The 27,736-nt window shown below is 31.0% G+C and overlaps 2 protein-coding genes across 5 annotated transcripts in view; both read left to right on the top strand.

Moving 5' to 3' along the window:
• LOC139500078 (uncharacterized) overlaps positions 1 to 27,736 on the top strand; it is a 254,646-nt gene that overhangs the window by 10,572 nt on the left and 216,338 nt on the right. For 2 of the 3 annotated variants that reach the window (XM_071288813.1, XM_071288814.1), the window contains exons 6-7: positions 925 to 1,022; positions 2,781 to 3,239. In XM_071288813.1, the coding sequence (XP_071144914.1) occupies positions 925 to 1,022; positions 2,781 to 2,934 (252 nt within the window). In that variant the 3' untranslated portion in view covers positions 2,935 to 3,239. Of the gene's footprint in view, positions 1 to 924; positions 1,023 to 2,780; positions 3,240 to 27,736 lie in introns of those variants that run through there. The other variant, XM_071288815.1, reaches the window with a different exon arrangement.
• Positions 11,664 to 25,961, top strand: LOC139500076 (uncharacterized). 2 transcript variants are annotated; one of them, XM_071288811.1, is made up of 7 exons: positions 11,664 to 11,794; positions 12,571 to 12,721; positions 16,490 to 16,720; positions 17,059 to 17,166; positions 19,977 to 22,561; positions 22,923 to 23,008; positions 23,507 to 25,960. In XM_071288811.1, the coding sequence occupies exons 2-7, from the start codon at positions 12,655 to 12,657 to the stop codon at positions 23,673 to 23,675; spliced, it is 3,246 nt and encodes a 1,081-aa protein (XP_071144912.1). In that variant the 5' UTR covers positions 11,664 to 11,794; positions 12,571 to 12,654; the 3' UTR covers positions 23,676 to 25,960. The 2 variants fall into 2 exon arrangements, with proteins under 2 accessions (XP_071144912.1, XP_071144913.1); XM_071288812.1 differs by having other exon boundaries at positions 11,701 to 11,794; positions 12,642 to 12,721; positions 23,507 to 25,961.

Here is a 27,736-nt window from a genome sequence, read left to right on the forward strand (position 1 = left end):
AAACAAGTGAATTTCGTGAAATCACTCTTCTTGTACTAATTTGAAAATGTAATTAAAGGTCGAAATGTATATAAAGCAATCTTAAAGGTAAATCTGTTAATGGAAAGTCTCTTCGAGCGTCTCACAATTGAATTTCCCTACGCAGTCACATTCGTTACGAATTGATTGACTAAAACAGTATTTTGACCTATAATGGTTTACTTACAAATTGAGACTAGAATTGAGAGTTGTCTCATTGGTACTCATACCACATCTTCTTATATCTATATAGTTTTGACGTATATAAAACTATATAGATATAAGAAGATTTGTTTCGACTGTTCGTAAAAATAGTAGTGATTGTTATATTAATGCCGGAACTACCTGTGCATTTAATTTTATATTTATTTCTAAATTTCTACTTTTCTAAGTGCTGAATGATGTCTGTGTACTATTAAATAACATTATTATATGGGATGAATGAACTTTTGTCGTACTATTAAACAACCTTTTCCCATGATCATCAGATAGTTAGTCTAAAACTTATTGAATAATAATTAAGTTTGTACGTATTTTTTTCTTGAAATGAAAAGTATACCATTTCGTTTTCTTAAGAATAACTTCCTTTGATAAAAAAAGACATTTCGGATTTCGAAAATATATTCATGCGTTTGCTGAACATTTTGAAATACAATCAAATACTGTCAGTGTTATATATTTGTATCTTTCTTTGTTAATAATGATTAAGTTGAAAACCTACTGTCATTATGCAAAAAGACCATACGAATGTACCAATATCACTTTCTTATCGTAATATATTTTATGTGAAAAAAATTAGTTTAAAGCCAGTAACAACTTTCTTTTTTCCTAGACTAAACTTTTGAGGGGAAATACTCATATACGTTTGATATATTGATATGACAATTATTTCATTTTCTGTACCAGGAACAGTTGTTTAAGAATAAGAAGTCTGTTTCAACTTTCATTGGTGATGATGACACAATAACAAGGGAAGATAAAGGAGTTCAGACTGTATCTTCACAGTAAGTAATTCAGAACCCCATTGATGAAGAGATTTTTTAAAATTGTTAAGAGACAATCCTTCAGAACCTATTGAAAAAGTCCCGTATGAGAAAATAAAATGTGAGTCTTTCAGAACCCGATTGTAATGTAACACGCCGAAAATGCCAAGAAACTTCATTCAAAACATATTGCATAAGTGTACGTTGAATGAAAAATTGAAAATCAAGAATTATTTTCTTTGCCTTTAAAAACCAGTTGATAATTTTCCAATATACACATTCATCAGGTGTAATCGAGCGACCGTTTAAAACTTTTGATAAACATAAATGAATGAATAAATGCATAAAGAATGTTCATTGCAATCATATCTTTGATAGTTTTTATTTAGGACGTGAAAAATTTTCGTATTGAGATTAATTCCTATTTCTATCAAATTGATTTGTTTAGTGGTTGAAGGCTATTAACCCTAGTTATCACACACAAAAAATTAAAATTTTTCGAAGATATGCATTTTCATCATCCAACTTGAAAGACTGTCGTCAAGTACTTTTAGTAAAATAATAGCTATTTGAACACACCTACTCTGTTTTTGTGATTTAGTAGATAGGTATTTCACTTGACCCATATATTTCATCTTTTAGTACTGTGATTTTTATAAGTTATAAAGTCAACCTGTAGCTTTGATATATAAAAATGATAGAATCTGAAGCGAAACGGTGTATGAAATATTCTTGCTTTGTACGATATCAAGACAAAATATTCAACTCAAACACGCCCTAACATAAAAAGGTTCACTCGATTTTCTCTTTTCGATAGTATTGTTACCCATTTTTGAATTTTTTTCTTGAGTCACATAATAGAAGAGCAGACACGGAAATTACTGAACTAATAGATTGATATGTTTTCAGTCCGTGGTAATTTTTTTAAAGAAATCGGAGGATATACATTTTCTACATCCAACTTGAAAGATACCCATGTCGTCGACCTGATATCTAATTGTTCTGCTTAACTATGTACTAGATAAATTGAATACTTATGCAAATGGTGTTTTTAAAATATAACACTACGTTATTGAGAAGAAAATTGTTATTTTGTTTGTTTCTATTAAATTTTTTTTTTTTGTCACTATAGTAAACATTACAGTACACATTTATCGCCTTCTCTAACAAAGAGCTTCGATTCTTTTGTTCTATTTCAACCGGGTTTCCGACTGAACCGTTATACTTTTGTTTTAGTTTCAGAGATATTTAAGTCAAAAGCTGCATATCCCCCTAAGTCCTATTTTTAGCCATGTCTACCGTGTTGGTTGGCAGGCAGAGTCACTTTCTTTTAAATAGAACCCTTATGCTGATTTTTTCATTTTTGCAGAGGAATACTTTTGTAAAAGATAACAATGATTTACGAAAAATTATTAAATTTGACTTTAAAGCGCAATAACTTTTTATGAGATCAATTGATCTTTAATCATATTTAAGAGAAATTTCAATAACACAAAACGCAAAATCCCTTAGAATTACAAATACAGGTGCAGCAAACCAACAAGGACTTGTCTAATTTGTCTAAACATTTCAGGGCAGATATCTGATAAACAATTTTATCTGAGTCACATTTGCTCTAAATGCTTTGGTTTCAGAGATATAATCCAACATCGACATTTTACCCCTATGTTCTATTTTTAGCGATGGCTGCCATCTTGGTTGGTTGGCCGGGTCTTCGGACACATTTTTCGAATAATTCGGATTATAATTATTACTATTTTAATTCTTATTATTTTATAGGGATGGCTATGAAAAGCGGTTCTGTCAAAAAACGAGAGATCGACTGATATCGGATAAGAAAAGAGTCCAATCTGAATTACAAAGAATTGATATTGAAATTGAGGAAGTCGAAAATGAAATACAAAAGATCATTTCTATTTCGGACCATGAATAATGTTTAAAAAATGAAAAGGAAGAATTGAACTTAACTCACATTTGTGTACCTATATGCAATACATTTAAAAATATTTTTGATTGTGATATATATAAGACTTAATAAAACGACAAGAGGAGATAAGAGAATGTTGCAATTGATTATAATTATTTTTAATTGTCATATATAGTACAGTATGTTTGATATTGAAATTGCAAAATGTCCTGCTTACTGTTATACTATTACGTTTGATGTCATTATAATAATTACGATTTCATTATATATGTTGCATTTGGTGTCATAACTATTAAAATTTCAGGATAATTGTAATATTTGATGCCATTATAACTGCTTCAATATAAATTTTAAGGTAATATTTGAGAACATTATAATAATTGCAATGTTAAGATACATGTAAATAAGATGACCTTACAATAATTGCTATTGTAATGATCCGAGCACCACTGATGAGTCCTATGTAGACGAAACAGACGCCGGTCGTTCACAATTTCAAAATGTAGATAGTGCGGATCAAGAATTTTTCATAAGTGGGGGCCCACTGATTCCCTTCACTTTTCCATTGATAAAAATCATTCATTTCCTATTGCAAAAAACATATACTTTTAGAATAATACACATATATATAGGGGAGGTAAGTAACACTCTGATAGTATATCTCGTATTTCATTATTTCACAGGGCAGGGAATACAATGTGGAAGCAGGATCTAATTTGATTTTACTCGTTATTTGGTCAAATGATAAGATTAGGCACAATCCTCATACATTTTAAAATAATCACTTCCATCTCTAATGTCTATGACAGCGTCTAAGTGGCGAATAGCTGATAAATATGCGTATGACTATTTTCATGATTTAAGAACAAAGATCTAATACCAGTCATTCCAAGACCACACATGGAACTTGATCGATATGCTTCACCTGACGTAGGAACCGTTCAAACAATGTTAACATTCTATAAAAAAATCAACCTGGTTAACTGATCACAGGAAGAACTATATATATATATGTATTATGCGGATGAATAACATTTTAATTGTATAAGATATAAATGTGATACGACTCGTGTGAAACCAATGCCAGCCAATATGACACTTGTTCTTTAACTCTACTGTTGATTTGCATGTGTACTCCTACCGACGGATCGAACTAAAAGTGAAAAGTTTGAGGGCATACAAAACAAGATGAACCCTGCTACATGATTATGAAAGTCATGTCTTGGGTCAAGAATACTAGCAGTGTCGCAAGTTCATCATAAACTGTTTGTAGACATTTTTATATATAAAAAACAAGATGTGGTACCCGAAATGACAAATGTAAAACCATTCAAACGAGAAAACGAATGGCCTAATTTATGTTACGATTTTGTTTTATACCGAAAACAAATATGTTACACATTAACAAATGACAACCACATAATTAGTCTTTTGACTTTTTTCAGGCACATATATACAGAATTTGGGGGGGGGGGTATAAAACATATTAGCATGATTTCAACCCTCTCCTTAACCTGAGAGAGTGGTGTAACAGTACAACATAAGTTACTGCAAGCTAGTTCAAAGCCACAAACAACCAATAAAATAAAAATCATGCATCTTAGACTAAATTATCAATAAGTACACATCCAATGGATTTAGTGTAAAGACGTCATAAACCGTCGTAGAAAAACATGAACTTGTTATGCCTACTTGTGGTAACTTGTTATGTTAATATTCTTTCTCATTTACGCTATTTAAAATTCACATCGACTTTCAATTGGTTAACAACCATATAAAAAATATACGTTTCACACCCGCATTTGTTCAATTGAAATAAAAGGACACTGAATTAAACTTATTATCAGCTATCAAAATGAGAATACGATATTAACCGGAACATTTTATTTGAATTTAATGTTTCCGTTTCTTGTATTATATATAGGCTATTTACATGTGACGAACAATTCTATTTTCTATACGTATAAACAATGACTGAACGTAGAAAGGGTTAATGCAAAGATTTTGTCTTTAACTCACTAACTTCAGGGAATAATCTTGTGACTTAAATGCCTCCTATGAAAAACAAATCATTATGGTTGCCATGAAAAAAGGCCGTGTGTGGAAACCTCGGCACCAAATGGATATCTAATTTGTTTTTCTTCGTCACTCTGGTCCACGAATTTCAACATGACTGTTGGCATTTGGCGTCAAATTTGATAGGAGGAATCTAGAGTAAAAACAAATCAAGGGACTAAAAAGGTTTATTTACGCGCTAATAAAAGGATAATTCATCGCAAATTTATATCACTTTTAAAAGCAATTAAACACTTCTTTAATAAAAATGATAATTTTCAAAAATTGTTCATACTGATACTGTACGGGTCTTTATTTTGTGGTGTTTATCCTCATTCAACAGACGGTTATCTATATTTATACTGCATTGGTTGGCTTTATTTCCTAAATATAGTAACATAGCTATATTTTGTGCAATATCAATTTCATCATGGAACAATATGTCAGGGGTTAATTAAGGGATGGAAATAAGCTTAAAATTTGTGTTCCAATTTAAATAACTAGCAATGCATTAACTAAAGTTGCAGTATAAAAACAAAATTAGGTCAATGTCATAAAAATATAAAGTTTTAGTACTCGGCACTAAACTGGGGAATTGCTCGGTAGAACCTCGCCCTTAACCAGTTTCCTAGCCCCATACAAAAAAGTTGACCTAATATTGTATGTCGATCATCTGTATTGGCCATCTAGCCAATACACCAAATTGCAAGCAAATAGACAATACAGGATAATATGTCATGTAAACACCCATTTCAAAACATTTATAATAGTAAAAATTCGGTTTTAGTTCAGGCAGATATATACAGTCGCTAACTTCCTTAATTTATTTATGTATAAATGACGTATATATCATTATGAATTTTGAAACGTTTCAGCTGAGTTTGCGTGTTAAAAGAACTTAAACAATGTTATCGTTATTCATATTAAGCATGGTAGATCGTTATTTAGAAAATACAAAGCATATAATATTTAAATAGCTTTAGCAAAAAAATATAGGACAAATGACGTCCACAAATGAAAGAAACGGCTACAGGAAGAGTTTAAACGTTAAATTCGGTTAAGCCGCATTGACTTGAATGGTTCTAAGTATAAATATTTGGAAGAGAAAGGAAGATTATAACAACATTCTAATTTTACAATAAGCATTTCAGGTTGCTGAATATATACTAAATACATAATTGTCTCCTGAACAAGGACATGTAACATGAACAAATAAAACAAAGATACGCGTTTTTTTTTATATATATCGTCATGTTATGTTCAGGCATAAAAAGAAATTATTTTGAACATTTGCGATTCGAACAGATAAGAGCACGTGTACGTAATAGTGATATTTCATTAAGAATCGGAGCTTGAGCTCTGTATTAATTTATAAAAGCTAAACTTACTTGGTTGCTGTACAACTGGAAGTGCAACTAAAACAATAAGGAAGCTACAAAAACATTCAAATCTTCCATACGCCATTGTTTTTGAAATAATAATGGCATTGTGATTAAGATTACGTTCTTTATAGTAATGCAGTATTCCAAGCATATTTCAATTATATAGCTGTTGTTAACATTAAAAATTGAATCATTTCAAAATGGGTGTTTAGCAAGCTTAAAATGTTTCTCATTTTGATATATTTTCAATTGTCAAATCGGTATGCGTGTTTGTTATATACCAATGTTCGTGGATAAAGAAAACCTGTATGTTAGTATTTGATATCGAGGTTTTACTGATGTCTGCATACAAGCCTATAGAAAATGTGTCATTCATTGAACATTTAATTTCGTGGTTTACCTATACCCAAGAAAGCAACGAAAATTGGTAGCCAAAGAATAATAATTAATCCACAGAACAACAATTAACATTTTCTTCAATTTTAATAAACATTATTAGAATTTGTTGCGGTGTTTGCGTGACTTGATAAACATCTGAAAGACATGGAGATGTAAACTGTCAATCTACCGCTATTGTCACCTCTAACTACATTTCTTACCCTTTGTTTTACCAGTTTTTAACATTTACTGTTACAATGTAATAGATAGACCAATACATCTGACCGGTAAAAAAAGTATGACAAAGTTTTGGTCTACACTGTTAAAGTTCCACCCAAATAGTATTGTTACGTATACACAAATCAATGTCATCAAAAGGACAAATATTAAATATGTAATCTAAACAGTCTCATTAAAACAATTAGTTGATATAAACTCATCATAGATATCAGGACTAAATTTTGTATATACGCCAGATACGCGTTTCAATATTTTACAATCTACAATAAATAATGACAGAAAACGACTCAAAGGAACAACAATTAGTGTGCACAGCAAAGTTCTCTTTATAGAAATAGCGACTTAATTGTTGGTTAAAAAATATAGAAAATGAATGGTTTACAAGAAATTTAACAATTGATGAAGGGCGCGAAATGTCCCACCGGACAACATCATGCTGTACTGATAAGGTATTTAACATGAATCTTAAACAAATGTATACGGTTAAGGGATATAATTGGACCCATTTATTAGATGTTGATAATTGTATGGGATGAGTCACTCACGATACAAGTAAGCACTCTTAGTTACACTAACAGGGGATACAATGGTATGAACGGATATTAAGTTTTTGAGGGGATATTTACATTTTCCTAAAGAGTTGAGTAGTTACATTTAAAATGTCATGTTCAGAAGCCAAACATGGTACGTGACACATCATCCTGAAATGATGCATTTATATCACAAATATCAAACGTCTATTGCAAATTATAGAGGTAAGGTCCATGATAAGAAAAGAAAACTTTGGCTCAAAGCTTAAAGTTTAAAGTGTTATGTGGCTTACAAAGTATACATTAATGTCAAATATCATAATAAGTTAATGTAAAATAGAATAAAATGATAAAACATTTTGACCGAAGAAACTTGAATGCAAACTGAACCAGATTTTCTTTTTAAGATGAATAATGGTCTTTGATATACTGATTTGCAACAATAGAAACATATTTTTTTTGGTCATTTCTCATGTTTGTTACAGGTAGATTATATTAAAAGTTAATGGCTCCAGAACATAAATAAAAGAATGGTCCATTTAGGTTTATAAATAAAGATCCGGAACAGACTTTTAAAAACCTTATGGCGGCGATAAAAGTTCTAATTTCGGAAATAACTTTGCAGATCACAATGTCATCTTAACATTAATATTGAAAATGTTTATTTAATTTGGTAAATTTCAACTTTCAATTTTGAAAGCAAATTAACAACAAAAATGCTCCGAGGAAAAAGACAAATATAACCTTTGGGTCCATCAAATTTGTATCTAAGGAGCATAGCTTGTTTAGCATATAATTTTTTTTTAAATCTAGAAACCAAACCGTTTCACGTAAAATAAAAAATGATGCAAATTCCACTTCTAAAAACAACAACAATCTTCGTGATCTCTATATTTTTTGAAGGCTTACCATGTCTATCTTATGTCAGAGCCCATCATAGTGAGGTTTATCTCAAATTTACGATGAGTATTACATCGGTTGGTAGTTTTGAAATAACAGATGAGTTATTTTCTATACTTCTAACATCATGCGGGACAATTGCAAAGACGTATGTCTAGCTACCATTCACTCAAAATCTTCTTGCATTTATATCAAAGCACAAATTATATTAATTTGGACTGTTCTATATTATTTACAATTGGAAAATAAATCTAAATGTAAAAGATAACAAACATAACTAACACTGAAGAATATGAAAATTCGTTTCTACGAGTTTCCACGAGTTGGTTGGCCGTCATGGAATAACTGTTTCACAAATGATATCGGATATGTTCCTTCCGTCGTAACTACAATACCCTTCCCTTTCATGAATATGACCTACCGAATTAGACTTTTTACCTGATTTGTTATCACATAAGCAACACGACGGGTGCCACATGTGGAGCAGGATCTGCTTTCCATTCCGCAGCACCTAAGATCACACCTAGTTTTTGGTGGGGTTCGTGTTGTTTTTCTTTAGTTTTCTATGTTGTGTCATGTGTACTATTGTTTGTCTGTTTGTCTTTTTCATTTTTAGCCATGGCGTTGTCAGTTTATTTTCGATTAATGAGTGTGACTGTCCCTTTGGTATCTTTCGTCCCTCTTTTCTTTTGCATGTCTTAAATCAAATAGCGTTGGTGTGAAACTATATGTATTTTTGTAGTTATTATTTTATGTTAGTATATCATTCATTCAATTGTTTATATCTACTTGATATGCTCCAATTTTTACTAGAGCCATGATAAAGTGTTTTTTTTTTTTTTTAGCATTGTTTGTTTTGAATAATAAAGAATCTATTTAATCTGTTGTTAGGACTACGTATTCATCTATTCGAATTCTTCCTTCTTCCTTTCTTTGCGAAAGTTTTGGGATTTGATTTAATTCGATGGATCAGCTCCAACATAGTTCATCATTTTTGTGTACAGAAGAATTCCCAGGTATATATATTTTATCGTTATATGTAACAAGAACCCAAGACAACGCCACAGGAAAGAACAGTTTGTACATTTTGTATTTAGTGAATAAAACAACTACCTGTATTGAATTATTGGCGTATTAGTAGTCTATAAACTACTTTCGGTTCAAGTAGATTTAATACATAATCCGTTTCTTCATGTTCTTTATCTCATGGTTCAGAACTTGTTTAAGAAACTGGTGCTATATTTGTTTCTTGATCCCTTAACTTATCAATCCATCTAGGTTTTTTTCTGCAACTTGATAAAGCATCTGTTTTTAATAATTGGTTAATTTGGGTTTCGTATCGGGGTTTTCAGTTAAGCCATTTTCAAATGAATTTTCCAGTTTGTTTTTATGTTGTGATATAATTTCACTCTTTCAAGTTCTCACACTCATGTTTAACCCGTCACAATCTTAATGTGCCGATCTGTAATTCATAAGCTCGCCTTTTATGTCTGTTATATTTGCAATGTGGTATTGTGTAGTGTATAAATCAGTCCATTATCTTTCTTGTTATAAATGTTTCAAATTTTTTTATGTCGACGCCTTTTTATGCTGACTATACGACATGAATTGTACTCATTGTTAAAAATCGTAGAGTAATTGATTTTTTTCTTCATCATTCAAACTCTAGAGAATAGTTGTCTAATTGGCGATCCTTTCATATATACTTTTTTATCATTATATTGTGCATTTTTCATTTGATCTTTTTTTTTGTGATAAGTATTTATATGATGCTACTTAAAACCAAGGAGGCACCTGGCGTTGGTAATGAAATTGACAACGTCGTCATAGGTAATATAGCGATTAACAGATTATCACTGGTCATCTCAACTCGATTGCTTTTCTCGCTTTCGCTGTATCGGCTCAAGCGAGAAAATCGTTCTCGTTGAGATGATCAACGATAATCTATAAATATTTATAAAACAACAAACCATCGATGCTGACAGAGCAAGGGTTTAAAAGGCAGTCAAGGTAGTAAGAAACAACATAGAGAGATAATCTAAGGCCGTACGGTGATCCTAGAGTTTTTATGTCTGATCATTTGGCCTCTGTGAAGAGTTATCGCATTGGCAACCATATCACATATTCTTTTTTATAATATCCTGTACCACGTCAGTAGTATGGCAGTGCTTTATTTTATATGTACTTTTTCTTTTTATTTGTTGCATGTCAGTGTTCCTGTTGTTCCTTTGTTTTACTCTGTTGTGGTGATGGTCTAATGTGCTGTCCTGCGTTTGTTATTTGTTCGTTTTTGATCTGTGGTTAGTCAGCACTTCGTTGTTGACATTAATATTAATTATATGGTCATTTTTCTTATAGTTCGTTTATGTGTGTGTTGCATTTTTGTTTGTTGTTTTGTTGCACTTCATTGTTTCTGTTGTTTCGTTGTTTTCTTTTTATAATTGATGTGATTCCCTCTGTTTTAATTGTATCCCGGATTTGTTTTCTCGCAATCGATTAATGACGTTTGAACACTGGTATACTTATGTTGTTTTATTTATATAAACCGAAATCCCAAAGAGAACCTAGTTTGAATACAAAAAATACGCTCTTAATATTTGAAGAATTGGCAAAAGTTATAGATTGATGAAAAGCATAACATTTTTACCTTCTGTGATGTAAATATGCTTTTAAATCTTCGTTTCAAATTTTCAATATATTTTAGCTTAATACTTCTGAACGAAAAAAAAAAAAAAATGATAGTACTAGACACTTTTCTTTAAATCGTCTAATCCAGGAAAATTATGTTACAATTAAAATTTAGAAAGCGTTTTGGAATACCACGCGAACAAATCTTACCTTACAACTCTTAACAAACATATAAACATATACCGAACTCCAAGATAAATTCAAAAGGGGGAAGTCCATGTACGCTGACAAATTCAAAATTTGACTATATTAACCAACTTAGTCTAAAGGAAAACCCCAAAAAGCATCTTCACCGATATTTTAGTATTGCTTTGCAATATCTTTTGTTACTAAGATTTGATCTACTGGTATACATCTTTTTTATATTTTTTAAGTTCCTTTCCCGATATGTGCAAATCTTAAAATATAATAAATAAAAATACTTTTTACAACTTCCTTGTCAATATACAATACAATTGACGAAATACAAAGATAATATGTTTAAATGAGGAGATTTAATGACACTTACATAGGTAAATAAGTAATGTTGGTTTCTTTTCAATTCATATTCAAAATTTCAAACATTTCCTTCTTCCTTTAAAAATTGAAAGAAGTAATTACCTTATATAAGTATTTTCTCTTGAATTGACGCAATCAGTTGAAAAGTTCCTCCTCGTGAATTGTCGCATTCTAATGGATTGTACATTCTACAAGGTAGGTTTGTACTGCATTTTATATGAACACATTATTCTATTTAAAACATTCTTTATATTGAATAATGATCTCGACAAAAATTATATCAAGTGTGTTAAATAACTCCCGTTTTCTATTTGATATCGTTTATGTTTCGTATATGCTACGTATTCCTAGCAGAGTTTACCATCTTATTTGATCTGTTTGTCTTATTTTCCTTCGTCAACATATATCAATTTTGAATATTCTCTTCTAATCTGCCAGTTGATTAACCAGACCCTTAAATTTTCATTAATTCAGCAACACAGTTAGTTGAAATATTTACTAATTAAGTGATTGACTTGTGACTGCATAAATAATCACATCATAGATACTAGGATTGCAATTTTGCACAACAGGCGTTCGTTTTGTCTGCAACAGACTCATCAGTGACGCTCGAATAAAATAAAAACATTTATAAAGGTCAAATAAAGTACACAGTTTAGGAGCATTTAGGGTTGAAACTTTAATTTTTTTTGTCAAATACATCTAAAAAACCAACTATATATTCACGCGGTATAAAAACGATGTACAAATAAATGAAACGTGTGATGTTTTCTAAATGTGTCATCAAATTAGAATATCCAGATAATGTCAAACATGCACAACTTAGTAAAACATTGTGATAGTTATCACATATAAAACACAACGCATGCAGTTGCTTATACATATTAAAATATTCGTCTAGTATGCGCTTGAAAATTTATTAAAGGAAACAACCAATTTGTCGTTAGTGTAACCTGGATTTTACATTACAGGATCATCAATATCTCAAGTAGATTTCCTAATCATAATCGACAGGCGTCTTCACATGTTAACATTATTCCAGGAACATATATGCCATGGAACAAATTGTATTTGATAGTTACCGGATTTTGACAACGGAGGTAGCACAAGAATTATCCCCAGGTAAATAAATATATTAGAACACATACATACATAGTTATGGTCCTTCAATATGTTTTTGTTTTATGAAACACAAAATTGTTCTCCTTTGTTTTCACACATTTCGTGCTAAGATTTTGTGATACCCGGTCGACTTGTAGATAAATGTATATTAAGGATTTTTTTTGAAAAAATTAATAATATTGTTTATATTGCTAAATTATGATAGTTTTTCTTTTTATTTATGAACTTTCATTTTGTTATTGTGATGACAAAAGAATTAAATTTCATGAGGTTTCGATATAGAAAAAGATATTTTGACATAGTACTTAAAAGAGTGTCCTGCTCTACCATCCCTTTTCATATGAAACTTGATAGTGCAACAGGGCATAATGAAATTCAAACTAGAAAAACGACATTTCATCGATATTTCGATTAATTAAACCTAACAGAAGATATTGAAATGTTGATTTCGAAAGTATTACTTATTGCACACATGTATCGCGCAATGCACTTCCAAATAGCTTTCATTTCAGAAACAAAATGAATGAACATAAATGGAAATTTAAAGATTGTGTGGGATGAACTAAACGTTTCCAGAACATACATATACAATATCTGAAAAAGTCTAATTTCCATGTCCCGCACTTCACCAGCAATTATTTTTTTATTCAACCATCTTTTTTGAAAATTTTAAGTTTCAGTATAAACTAAGTTATATAATGCACCATGGCCTGCCAATTAAACACTCATTCTTATATTTCTTCCAATAAAATATTGTAATTTAAATGTTCAACCCCCCCTAAAATCATGTTGTCCCCTGTGTTTTTTTAAAAACTAAATCATTCAAATAATATCCAAATTAATTAAACAGGCGTCCGATTTTCACATATATGATATATTATATAATAAACTTGCCCCTAATTTGTCTTTTTATATTATAACTATAGCATGTAATAAAATTTTGCAAATTTTAAGAGAAAAAAAAATTGTCCCCAGGGGTGATTTCCATCCTGTTACCACTGTTCTTTTTACCTGTGGAAACGTTTACAAGACCAAGAGTTATTTTCCCATTATGTATTGTGAAGAGCATCATTTCCTGAATGCATTAGTACAAAGAAATAGTTGGAAAGGCGGCCAGGTTTGAAAATTCAAGCCCATCCAAGGTAAGAATTTATAGAAAAATACTTATTGGTGTTCTATCCTGTTACAGCCTTTTCTTACACTTTCTGAGAATATTTTTAAGTGTGCACCACAGCATTAAGTGTGTTTTTATATCATCTTTTTAAAAGTTATATGTCACAGGAAATACACTTACATTTAATGTGATAAAAAGGACAAAAACTATCGCGTAATTCCTTTCTGTTACGTTCTGTCATGTTACCTGATAAAAAGTAACAGCATAACCATCATCAGTAACAGGAAGGATGTTCAAGACAATTTCACTGAAGAATCGAAAAGTTAATCTACCATATGCCAACCATTTCATTTAATATAAGTTATCACCACCATATTAAATAAATTTCAAAATAATATAAAGTATATTGAATAAATAAATAGGTTTTTTGCTTTTGATAACAGCAGAGAACATTGTGCAATTCTAGTTTAGTAGATAGTAACAGAAAGGAATTTATTTTAGAATTTTCCATTACCTAGGCAGATTTTTCATCTTGCAAATACAGTTTCAAAGGATAAATGACATTGTTTGCTGTTATCTTCCAATTGTTACCAATTTAAAATGATGTATTTTTCTTCAACTTTAAAATAAAGCAGAAAAATCCTTTCTGTTACCAACTCTGTCCTGTTACCGTTGTGCTGTTACTCAAGATTCTTTCATGTTACCGACATATCTGACTATATTTAAGTATATTTCTAAACCTTTTGTATTGCAAATGCTAAAATCAATAATTGGCATTTGATAAACTATTGCAGGATATACTAGTAAACCACAAATATTGTCTTAAACTTATTCCTTATTCCCATTAGAAACTTTTTAAAATTGATTCACTTTGGTAACAGGAAAGAACTGGATTTTTTGTACCATTTTTAAAACAGCCATTGTTTCCTTATTAAACAATTGTTTGAATTACAGACAACAGTTCCTAGATCCCCAATGTGTGTTCTTCGATTTGTGCTATTAAAATACTGGGTCTAAACAAAAAAAAAATGTTTTTTCTTATTTCCAAAAATTAGACTTTTTCAGATATTGTCTCATTATATATACATCAAATCTCACTTTATATTCTAAATTTTTTTCCCTCTTTTATATCATCAACCAGGGAAATAATGCAACCAAAAATATAACGCATTCCTTTTCTTTCGACATTAATAATATACTTTTCGTCAATGAGTTTTTAGATTTTTTAAATGCCGTATTTAAATTTTGTAGTTTTGATGTTATTGTTGTTGTTTGATTTGAGAAGAAGGGGGGGGGGGGGGGAACGAATGGAAAACAACTGTCATATTCCTAACTTGGTACAGGCATTTGCTCATGTAGGAAATAAGGGATTGAAACTGTTTTTTTTTTATAGCTAGTGAAAACTCTCACTTGTATGACAGTCCCATCAAATTTCATTATATTGACAACGATGCATGAACAAAAAAACGGACATAATAGATAAAAATGCCAAAAATAGAGGTACATCAATCAACATAATGTTATAATCTTAATAACTTTTAAAATAAACAAATATATAACAAAGCACAAAGCACAAAAAAGCATATAGAGAAAGCACATAATCAGAAATGAAAGACAATAACACAAATTTTACCATCGCACAATAACACAATGACGGGATGTATAAGTACAGAGCCAAGTTACAGTGTTTTTTTTTTATTGTTGCAGGTATGTATAAATACCATGCGACGTCCAATCTGAGTTTTTGTTACTTTTTTCTGTTCTGATCGATCTGATGAGAAAACTCCTTTTAAATAAATGTTATTGTTTGTTTACGTGTTGTACTGTTACACCACTGTCCCAGGTTATGTATAGGGTTAGACACCGCCTACCCGTTTAATCCGTGTAAATTCTGTATCAATGCCTGTAAGTAAATAACTGTTATTTAGTGGCTGTCGTTTGTTGTTGTATATCATATTTGTATATCTTCATACTTACTTACATAAATAAGGCAGTTAAGCTGATTGTTTTAAATTTGTCATTTTGAGATCTTTTATAGTAAAATACGCGGTATAGGGTTTGCTTCTTGTTGAAGTCCGTACGGTGACACAAAGGTGTCATATGGTGTCCGGTTTTCTCATTGCATTTATACCACATGTTCTTATTTTCATATAAGGCCAGGTAGACCTTTATGATATCAATTATATTTAAATCTAAAGTCGGATTTAAGATAATATAATTTTGTTAATAGCAATATAACTTGAAAAGGGAATTGAAAGATACAAAATTTGACATACGAACGTTAACTCATCAAGAGGAAACAAACTGATAATGCCTTTGGAAACTTCAAAAATCGACGAAAACACTAACAACTTATTAAAAGTTGGTAACTAAATTGAATTTGCGTTAAACATTCATATTTAAAATGAATATTCTTAATTTATGATCCAATTTTCTAGAATTTTATCGTCATGCATTTTATTATGACACGCTTTGCTTTCGATTATGGGATCAGAAAACGTACATAGCAACACATTCGTAAAAATATGAAACTTGAATAGATCATAATGGTGAAGCTGTCTCATTAAGGAAATAATACATCATTTTTTCAATCATACATATATTAAGTGAATCTGTTTTCGCATTTCCAATGTCATTGTTTTTTATATTCATAGAAAACATCAAGACCGTTAAGTTTTTTATAAGACACAATATTGGAAAGCGTGATCTACAGAAGATTGTTACAGGAACAGACCTTTTACGACTGTTAGAAGAACGATGCATGCTGTCAGCTGAAAACGTTGAACAACTGGCAACATATTTACAGATTGCCAAACGAAACGACCTCGATGAAAAGGTTCAGCAATATATCAAATCGGCCATTTCAAGGAATCTGTCAAATCATGGTAAGTTTAAAGATTATCTGAGTTTTCGAGTATTTATATTTTAAAGTAAGTAAGCCCTTTACAATAAAATCAGATTTCTAAAAATGAAGATTTTTTTTCATCATCATTATTTTCTGTTTAATTTATGCAAAAAAGGTATAACACGTCATCGTTTAAATAAATTATACGCTGGGTACCTTTGATAACTATTAATTAAATAAGACATAATTACTCTCTACATCAGAAATTCAAATGTGAATTCTAAAATGTCTTCTAACCTTTAAATCTTTTGACTATAACAATTAAATAATTGTGTTAAAATTAATTGTTGAATAATAATTAAAAATAAATAATTCTAGACTACTACGGGCTGAGTGGAATGCATGTAACTGCACAGTATTTAGAAACATCAGAATACCGCAAATTATGTCAACATATGTCACATAATAATGCAGCTATTTTAAAAGGTATGTCATTCAAATGTGTACATTTTAAATATTCAAATCATATCTGAAATATGAATTAAACTGGAAAACATTAGCATCGAGGAGTGGAATCGATAAGCTTGGTATAACCCCGGAATATTTTATTATTTTTTCAGTTATCTTTAAGGGGCTCGCGGGTCTAAATCAATTTTTTTATTTAATATAGGATTTCTCTATATTTTCTATAAATAAACTGTATCTTATACTTAATAGAAAAATGAAATAAAAAAATGGGGTCACCGTTCATTTACGCTCACAATCTGCCTTCGAAAGAAGCATACATTTTTGTTAATGTCCTTTTTTTCTGTTGAACTAAAAACAGAAATAGCGGTAATAACGAAATAAAAAAAAAAGAACTAAAGCACATACATCGCTTAAATTTTACAATCATTTAGTTTATTTTCAACTTATTCGAAAAAAACAATAAAAATATAGGTCACCGATGAGTTAAAAAAAGATATTTCAATTTTAATGCAAAAAAATGGCTTTTTTTTGCAAAAAAGGCAGATAATTTGGATCTTTTTCAATGATATCTACATTTTAAAAGTCACCTGGGGCCAACACGAATTGTTTTTTTTTTGGAATGATTTTTGTACCATATGATAAAGTAACAACTGCTAAAGGTAATAAATAAAAATTTTAATGAAAATTTAATGTTTAATTTTTTTTCTGAAAATCTTATACCCGCGAGCCACCTTAATATTGACGATTTCCATTATTTTACGAATCTACAAAAGTATATAGATATTGAACTGACATACCACATTTATCCGAACCGATTAGGCGTTTGTCAAGTAATAGATAAATCAGTATAATCTTTATGAACGTCATTGATTTGATTTATTAACTGGTGTTAATATAAATGTAACTATTTGCAGGTTAAGTAAGGGTTCTTGTAATTTATTTCTGAATTGCATATTAACTGAGTGACTGAGAAAATAATTAAAAAAAAAACATCCAGAATTTTTATTTTTTTTGTGATACATATAAGTTATCTCCACACAATCATCTAACCATAATCTAGGCACATAATCTAGGCTCATAATAGATATAGGAAGATGTGGTATGAGTGCCAATGAGACAACTCTCCATCAAAATAACAATTTATAAGAGTAAACCATTATGTCTGAAATATATTGCATTTGAAATACTGAAGACAATTTGGTATCTTAAAACCGAAAGTGTTCACGAGATAAGCGACATTATCTTTTTTTATTTCTTGCTATCCATATAGAATCATTATAACAATTTTGAATAATAACCAACTCAAATGTTTATCAGAATTACCAATAATTCCAATGAAAACAATAACTAGTGCAAGCACCAGTAACACATATACTGACCAGATTTGCATTTCAATAATGTGTGTCTCTTCACTGAAGATGGAGACCAAAATATACGAATATCAAAATCCTAATTCAATCATTGCAGGTTATCTCAAACTACGTTAAGGTCGAACCCAACACCTTGACTAAAATTAAATTGGCTCGTTTAATTTTCATAACATTTTGACAAAATATTTACTTTGACCCTTTGAAAAAGATATGAAAATTATTAAACAAAATGAACCAATCACTTTCTCGGAAAAATTGGTTGAATATGTGCCAGTTTGACAAAAACTAAATTTGATCATTGAGAAGCTAGATATTTCCTTTATAATACAACGTGATGAACACGTTTATGTGATTTTACAGAGTTATCTCCCTTTAGTGTTATGTACCACATTAAGAAGGCCTAAAACTAGCCAAATTTGGGCAAAAAAAATCAGAGCTTTGCATAAGGGTCATTTCTAAATTTAAAATTCATTTTGATGTTTTGTTGCATTTAATTTTTATCAAACAATTTCTTTTTTGCTATGCCAGAACTGCATTTTTCCCTATTTTATTGAATAACACGAAAAAAAGTTCGGTGATCCCATTTTTTTCTTTTTCTTATTTGAAAACAGATTATTAGAGTTATCTTCTCATGTTTAATCTTTAAATTCTATGGTGATAATTTTTTTATATCACAAAAATGGGTTTTCCAGGCATAATCTATATAATATTGGACAATGTATGACCTGTAGCATGAAACGAAAAGCCTGGTGACTCACACTAGTCTTTTTATTATATTTTTGAAAAAACATGATATGAACTATACTTTGACAAATCATTAAAAATTTCTATGAATTTAATTTAGACCAATCCGCCCCCAACCTCCCTCTCCGCCCCTTCATCTACCTTAAAGATTAAAAAAACCTTAAAGAATATAGTACAAGTTTAAAACTTAAAATCTACTAAATTATAATCCTGGTATCTTTGATAACTATTACAAATACATCACTAAATAGGCGTAAATACCAATTCAATGTAAAGTCTATGCATACAATTTTATTTCCGTTTTTTTAACATAACTTGAAGCATCATAGGATTTGAATAACAACATAACATATCAACTAGGTTTCTAATTTTAGAGATGTCCCTAGAACGACAAAGTTTACCGAAGTATCGATAGGAGCTTCATCCTGATCATTTACATAATGTATTCTTAAGACATTATTAGGCATAGGGTAATTGAGTCCTACGAGTACTATATTTGGAGCAGGATCTGTTTGCCCTTCCGAAGCACATGACATCATCCCTTAATGTTTCTCAGTTTTTTGTTTTTATTGGGTTTTTTGGTGTTCTGCTGTTTAGTTGTCGGTTTTGTATTGGCAGAGTATTTTTTTTTTACTTACGAGTTTGACTATCCTTTTTGTACCTATCATGGATCTTTCAACATGTAGGTTTTGTAGAACTTATTATAATTTTCAGGTCCACCTGGAACTTGGAAATCCCAGCATGCATTCAACTATGCACACAGTCGTTCAAATGATACGGAGAATGCCAATAATTCATTGATTTGGCGGATAGATTGCAATACTGAATTAAACATTTATAATTCCCTTTCTCATTTAATGAACTACCTAAAGATACAATACATAAACTCAGATCTGCGCATTAAACAGTCAATTAACATCATGTTATTACGCGCTATAGAGGTTATGGAAAGCGACGAATACCGAGACACAAAGCACATTTTTATTCTGCTTGGTTTAGTAACTCCTCAGAAAAATTTAATGAACGAGTTTTTGACGCAACTGAAACAGAATGATAACATACTTGTTATTGTAACTACAAGTGAGTCGTTATCACCTGAATTCGATAATTTAGTAATCGAATTTCACGGAATGACAGAAACGGAGGCTGTAACATATCTAAACGTTGATGATTCAGTACATGAGCAGGCAAAAGAACTAGCAAAGAGATTAGGCTATTTGCCAGATGGCCTTGCTTTTGCAAGAACTCATATCCACGCAACAGGTATAAGCATTGAAAGTTATCTTGAAAGATTACTTGAAAACAGAACCAGCATTGGTGATTCTGCATCTAAAAAAGCTTGTCAAATGCTTATTTCACATGCAGAAAAGAAAATGTCAACTGAGGAAAAAACTCTGTTTCACCTCATGTCATTTCTTAACACAGAAAATATTCCTATCCTCATTTTTGAATCTCTTTTGCCAAACAAATTAAACAAAGATGAAAAGACGATAATAATAGATGGCTTCCTTCAAAAATTACAAAAATACTCCTTGGTTGTTGTTAAAGGTATAGATGAGCAGCGAATAATAACTGCTCATGGGTTTATTTTCATGATATTGAAAGCGTCTAAGCCCTGCGACGAACGAACTTCCCATCTCAAGACACTTCTGAACTTTTTCATGTGTAATATTGATCTAGATGCAAGATTATTGGAAGTTATTCATAGAAACGTACTTTTGTTAGACCATGCTGAGGCCTTCTTATTACACTTTGAAGACAATATTAAGTCTTTGTTTAACGAAACAAAAGCAAAACTTTGCTATATTTATTGCGCAGTAGGAATCACTTATAGACTGTATGGAAATACTGAGTTATCTGCTAATACCTATCTAGAAAAAGCAAAACGCACAATGTATGAAGCATTCTTTTGTGGTCAACAACACCAGCTTACCAATATCAAAGATACAGATTCTTACACGACAATGAATGAGTATCTCAATGGAAGTGGGGTTCTTCAAGGACACTGTAAAGTCATCTTCAACATATTGGTTGAAAATGGAAAAAATCTTCCTCGTGAATTTGTTGACACATTCATCGAAAACAATCACAGAAATTTAAGGATCATAGATCTTTTAAAAAATCATGGTCATCTTTGTACCAATGATTTGCGCAATGGTCAATTAAAAACCAAGACAATCAACACACTAAGAAGTAAGAACTTGATAATGGAGAGTCAACATATATCCGAAATATTTCTAGTCGAACTGATGATAAGAATTCTTTACAATTCTAGTAAAAACAAATGGCTAATGGAAATTTCAAAAGACAGCTTCTCAAAACCGGAAACCGGTTATGTCCGTCACAGACTTTCCAGTACTTTCTTCCCTGTTACTACAGAAAGCTTAATGGAACATCAGCTAGCACACGGTCTTACGAAGTTATTACAGCATCATTTGAGCTCTTTGTTGATGCCAAAAAATACCAAGACAACCTCAAAAAATGTCGTGCGATCCTTTTGTCCTGTGTTCAGTCCAGTAACACATCGCAGTGGTGTATTATATATGCTGAGATCCTTTTCCGATCCCAATCTGCTATCATCTTTACTAAAAGAAGCCATAGAACTATTGAACGGCCTTGATTCTGATATAGAAGGCATAGGTTTTACTGAGTTTGGAGTTGTAAAACGTATTGGAGATTCAAGTCTCTTTCATTCCGTAATGATTGATAGAATCAAAATGGAATGTTATGAAAAACTATTTAAGGTAGAATGTCCGGGAACACCTTTGAAGGATGAAACAAAGAAGAGAATAATCGTCGAAGAGAAAGGCATATCAAAAGATGAAAGTACTTATGAGCATAACGATTTACCTGACAGTAAAAGGCTGGTAGCAAAGGAGAAAAGTCAAAATACATCGGGCAAGGAAATAGCTCTTACAAATCAAAACTTAGTGAAAGCGTTGTCAATTGCAAATGAGTTAGAAAAGAAAATTGACGACCTGACATCGTGGAAAGCCCTATCAGGAATCCATTTGAAGATTGCTAAAGTTTTCAAACTAACAGAAACAGAGGAGAACATTCGGAAAGCGAAACACCATTATAGAAAGGCGTACGATCGAGAATATGAAAGCAATAACACCAGACTAACCCGTTTCCATTTAAAGGCAATCGTCCATTATGCTGAGTGTTGTATTCAGTTTCCAAATGAGGAAGACTTACATATTGCCAAGAAATTGTCGAAGGCAATGCAACATCGATTTAGATTGGTTAAAACTGGTACTCTATTTGACGAGGTGATAGGAGATATTGATAACTGTTTGGTAAGTATGAGAATATATTTTCAAATCACAGATCCGATACGAAGCATTTTACATGATCAGTAAGACGCGCAATACGGCATACGTTGATAGTGTAGTTAAATTAAAAATGAAAAGTGAGAATGTCTCAAGAGACAACAACCCGACCAAAGAGCAGAAAATATTGTTAAGTTATAAGAAAATCTTCCCGTTGATTTGCAATGAAAATAAAAGCTGATAATTTATCGATAATACATATTTTTAAAAAAGATAGTTCAATTGATATTAAAAAAAAAACGTCCTGTATATTGGTTTTCAATGAATATGAATTTATAGCATCTTTATTTACATTATTACTACTGATCGAATTAATTTCATTTTACAGAAGAAACTATCTGAGAAAAGACAATCAGTTGGTTCCTCTACAACAAAAGAATTTGATTCCAAATCAGTCCAAACCGACACTGTTGTGTATATATACTTTTTTCTTGAAAGGTTATACAATGAAAAAAGCAGAAAACAATATGAGAAGGCGTATATGTATTTTACATTTATATGAACTATATTTCTTAATAACTCCGATGATTCGGTGATTTTTTTCGCTTTTGTTCAACTTCAATTTGTATTGATAACGTTTTTTTAAAACATTAAATAATATAGGCTAATTCAAACAAAAATATGTAAAAGAGGAGAGTACACAATCGACTTACCTTTAATATTATGTTTTCTGAACATGACTATTATGATGGCATGTGGTTAAAATTGGATTGTCTCTCTTTTATCAAAAAATAATGTATACATACGAGATTTGCCAGACGATAAAGAGAACTACTTATATATATTTGGTGTACAATGCAAAGTATTGAACGTTTGTTTTGATTTGTTGAGTTAGTCTGTTCCGTAAATGTGCATGCTGTTGTATTGTAAAATGCATATATGATGTTAATTGATAGTGTATGGCTGTTACAGAGATGATGAAAAAGGGTTGTTGGATGAATTAAAACGAAAAAGAGATCGGCTGAAAAAGCGTCGGAGTACACTAAGTGAGGAGTACAAGGAAATGAAAGACGATATAGATACGCTTGATTTGGAAATAGACTCGGTAGAAAAGAAGATAGCTGAAATCGAAACCGTATAACGAAAGTCACAGTGGCAAATTATAACATATTTCAAGCTATTTTACTTCTTTTGAATGTATTCTGTCTCACTGAATTGTACATTAACAGTATAAAAAAGAAAGAGTAAAGAAACATCCATGAAATGAATCGCACGTGGGTGATTTAACAATTTTCCCGCCTATATTTACAAATAACTTTCCTGAAATATCAAATGTATATGTTATCGTCTGTAGTAAATATTTATTGTAACAGTTACTTATCATTAAAAACTATTTAATTCACTTTCCGAAAAAAAAATGGAATAATTTAAGAAAATGGTGTTAACTTACTATAACTTCTCAATCATGTTGTAACCACAATCCCGTTCCCTATTCAAGAATGTAACCCATCGAGTTAGACTATTTACCGGGTTTGTAATAAAATGAGCAACACGACTAATGTCACATGTGGAGCAGGATCTGCTTACCCTTCCGGAAAAATTTATGCAAATTTATGCTAATACCAAGTCAGGAATATGACAGTTCTTGTCCATCCGTTTTTGATACGTTTTGTTATTCGATTTTACCATGTGATTATGGACTTTAATTCCGAATTGGTTTTCCTTTAAGTTCAGTATTTTTGTGATTTTACTTTTTAGACATATTTTTAAGCTTTATTTATTTTAAATCAGCGTATGACATTGTCACACATACATATGGAGAGCTCTCATGGGTGTCCACTTTGTTTTAATTTTGTAAATAGAAAAGCAATTGTAGTTCTGAAGTACCTCGCAAAATTACTCTGAAATATCTCAATGTATTATAAAGATAATTATGTGCATCAGGTTATTTCTTGAACAATTCAAAAAAATATTTGTAACATAGGCTTTTTGTCCCGAAAAACAGAATACTCGAAACGCTCCTGGTTGATATCTTGAACAATGTGTCAACTTTATTAATTTAAAACCCATGTAACACAGTTGAAAACAAAACTGCTGATGAATATTTTGTTTAATTCAAATAACAGTTACTAGTAATAGTATTTTATTATTGTATTTTATTCTTTATGTTGGTTTATATTTATAAAGTGCAGGACCTTATTGTAAACCATATTATTTAGCTCCCTTGGTCCAATAGGGCCAAGTGAGCTTTTCTCATCACTTGAGATCCGTCGTCCTTCGTCGTCGTCGTCCGTCGTCATCGTTTAACTTTTACCAAAATCTTTTCCTCTGAAACTAATGGGTCAAATAAAACCAAACATAGCCCAAATCATCCATAGGGTAGCTATTTAGTTTGAAAAATATATCCGATGACCCCCGCCCATCAACCAAGATGGCCGCCATGGCTAACAATAGACCATGGGGAGTAAAATGCAGTTTTTGGCTTATATCTCTGAAAGTAAATCTGACACTGTGTTGAAATGTGCGACTCGGACTTCTGTTGAACTGAATTTTAATGTGCGTATTGTTATGCGTTTACTTTTCTACATTGATTAGAGGTATAGGGGGAGGGTTGAGATCTCACAAACATGTTTAACCCCGCCGCATTTTTGCGCCTGTCCCAAGTCAGGAGCCTCTGGCCTTTGTTAGTCTTGTATTATTTTAATTTTAGTTTCTTGTGTACAATTTGGAAATTAGTATGGCGTTCATTATCACTGGATTAGTATATATTTGTTTAGGGGCCAGCTGAAGGACGCCTCCGGGTGCGGGAATTTCTCGCTACACTGAAGACCTGTTGGTGACCCTCTGCTGTTGTTTTTTATTTGGTCGGGTTGTTGTCTCTTTGACACATTCCCATTTCCATTCTCAATTTTATAGATAAGTTTAGATCTATCTGTCATGAAATTTTCAGCCATCCTGTTGATTGGTTGCTGCCCCTAAATAAGTAACTTTAAGGAAATTATTCTGTTTTTGGTTATTATCTTGAATAGCATAATATGTAGAGTTAACTGTTAACAGCCAAACTATTCAGCAAAGTAAGATCTATAAATAAGTCACATGACCAAAATTGTCAACTGACCCTATAAAGAATTATTATGTCCTTTAAAGTCCATTTTACTCAAATGTTTATTCCCTTCTGAAACTACTCGCCAAAAGACAGTATAGATGGAGATAATTGTAAATAGCAAGAATGTTCAGTAAATTAAGATCTACAAACAAGTTATCATCAGCAAAAAAGAGAATTTTGACATGAATTCTATTCTTGTCTGTAATGTGTGTCTATGTTTTTTTAAATGCACATAGATCAAGGTGAGCGACACAGGCTCTCTAAAGAAAACTAACATTATATTGAATTGTTCTTGCATATTTGAGTAGGCATACATGTAGGTTTTTTTTTCCAGCAAGCTGTCAAATGTTGAGACAAATAATAACATGGAGTAGACACCTTTTGGATATATATAAAAATCACGAGACTTATATAAAACCAGTGCTCTTTTTATAAAAACAATATCGTAAGGTATACTAAAATCTTCATGACTAACATACATGTATGCGATTTTTTTCTCGAAAGATTTATTTGTAAAATGAGTTACTGAAGTGTGTTATAGCAATATAAAAAAACGAGATTTGGAATGATTGCAAATCTACAACTATTCGTTAGAGTCCAAATTGCGTGTATTTGGTAATTGGCAAAAAAAAAATCATCGTGCGGCCTTCAACAATGAGCAAAAATCCATTCCGTAAAGTCAGCTATAAAAGACCTGGACATAACAAAATCTGAAACAAATGAATGCAAGTGAAATAATAACGGTCGGATTAATGATTTATAATAATATAAAAAAAAATATGCCAGACAGGGGTTAAAAGCATCCGCTGAATAAACGCTTTTGGTTATACTTGAAAAGTGAATAATTTGTCACATATTATCACCTGGTTCCAATCTTAACCGTCAGGCACATTTTGATCACACATGACCCTTTCGAATTTTCTATGTCTACGGCTGTTTTTAAATAATTGACATCATGCACTTGCATGTCCCCCTATGTTTATTTTTTCTAGCCATGACGGCCATCTTGGTAGACAAGCGGGGTCATAGTAAACTTTTTAAAATTTCATACCCTAATTATAATTAAAAAAGACATATGATATTAGATAAGGTTTGTTAAATGCAGCCTAGTAATTTTAGATGTGAAAATGTATATAAAAAAATATATTGAAAGACAATGAACGACGGTAGACCGATGCCAATTGATGAAAAAAAAAAGACTTTTCCTGTTGGGTCAAGTGAGCTAAATTAAAAAACAACCAAGAATTCCAAACAAAATTGCACCGTTCTTGAATTTAAAAAAAAATGTGTAACAACTGAAAATTTTAAATTTCACGAACAAGATAACTTGATTGGACCTAGCAATCAACTTTTAGGTTAACAAAATAATTATTATTGAATTTTGTCGATGACCTGAGACTATTATACTAATTTATACATAGTAGTATAGTTACAATTAGTGATAAATAAATTTTATTTTTAATGCATGGTACTTGTAATCCTTTTCTTTCTATAAACATTTATTTTCTGTGTCGAATATGCATGCATATATTATACATTTGTCTTATTATCATGATTATCAACGTTTATCCTTGAGAGAAGATTTATTTTTAACGATCATAGAAAAGATTACATTTATAGAACGATTAGATTACTTATAAAAGTGCCAATCCTATTGTGCGAGAAAATCATATATCAATTGACGTGTATTTCTAAGATCGTTAACTCTCATTTCAAGTTTAAACATATTTTCCATAATTCATATAGAAAACGCATATTTAGAGAGCTCTAACCTCAATTTGCGTTATAACTTTCATATCTATCTATTCTGCTGTTAAAAAAATTTGGAATGCAAAGTCAAATTAAAATTATTTGTGTTCTATAAGAGCAGGAATTCAAGTGTTTGCCTATTATATATATTTGAATCTGAGCTGAGACTCATACATGTATAAATAATAAGCCTTTGTCCTGTGAAAGAACTTGTTTTCCGACGACCCACACAACTCCTTTTTAACGTTGAAGTTAAATAATCAATTATTATAATGTAATGCGATTATGATTTTTTTATGCATGATTGTGAAATCTATGACCAAACCGGGTGGTAAACATTGACAAAA

The sequence above is a fragment of the Mytilus edulis genome, chromosome 13, assembly GCF_963676685.1.
Source record: "Mytilus edulis chromosome 13, xbMytEdul2.2, whole genome shotgun sequence".
Lineage (NCBI taxonomy): Eukaryota > Metazoa > Mollusca > Bivalvia > Mytilida > Mytilidae > Mytilus > Mytilus edulis.

Bases quoted from the DNA above. Each gene is read 5' to 3' on its own strand.
- LOC139500076 (XM_071288811.1), top strand. From the start codon at position 12,655: ATGGAACAAATTGTATTTGATAGTTACCGGATTTTGACAACGGAGGTA. The intron at 12,722-16,489 runs GTAAATAAATAT...TTATATTCATAG, and splicing joins AGCACAAGAATTATCCCCAG to AAAACATCAAGACCGTTAAG. The intron at 17,167-19,976 runs GTATGTCATTCA...TATAATTTTCAG, and splicing joins TAATGCAGCTATTTTAAAAG to GTCCACCTGGAACTTGGAAA.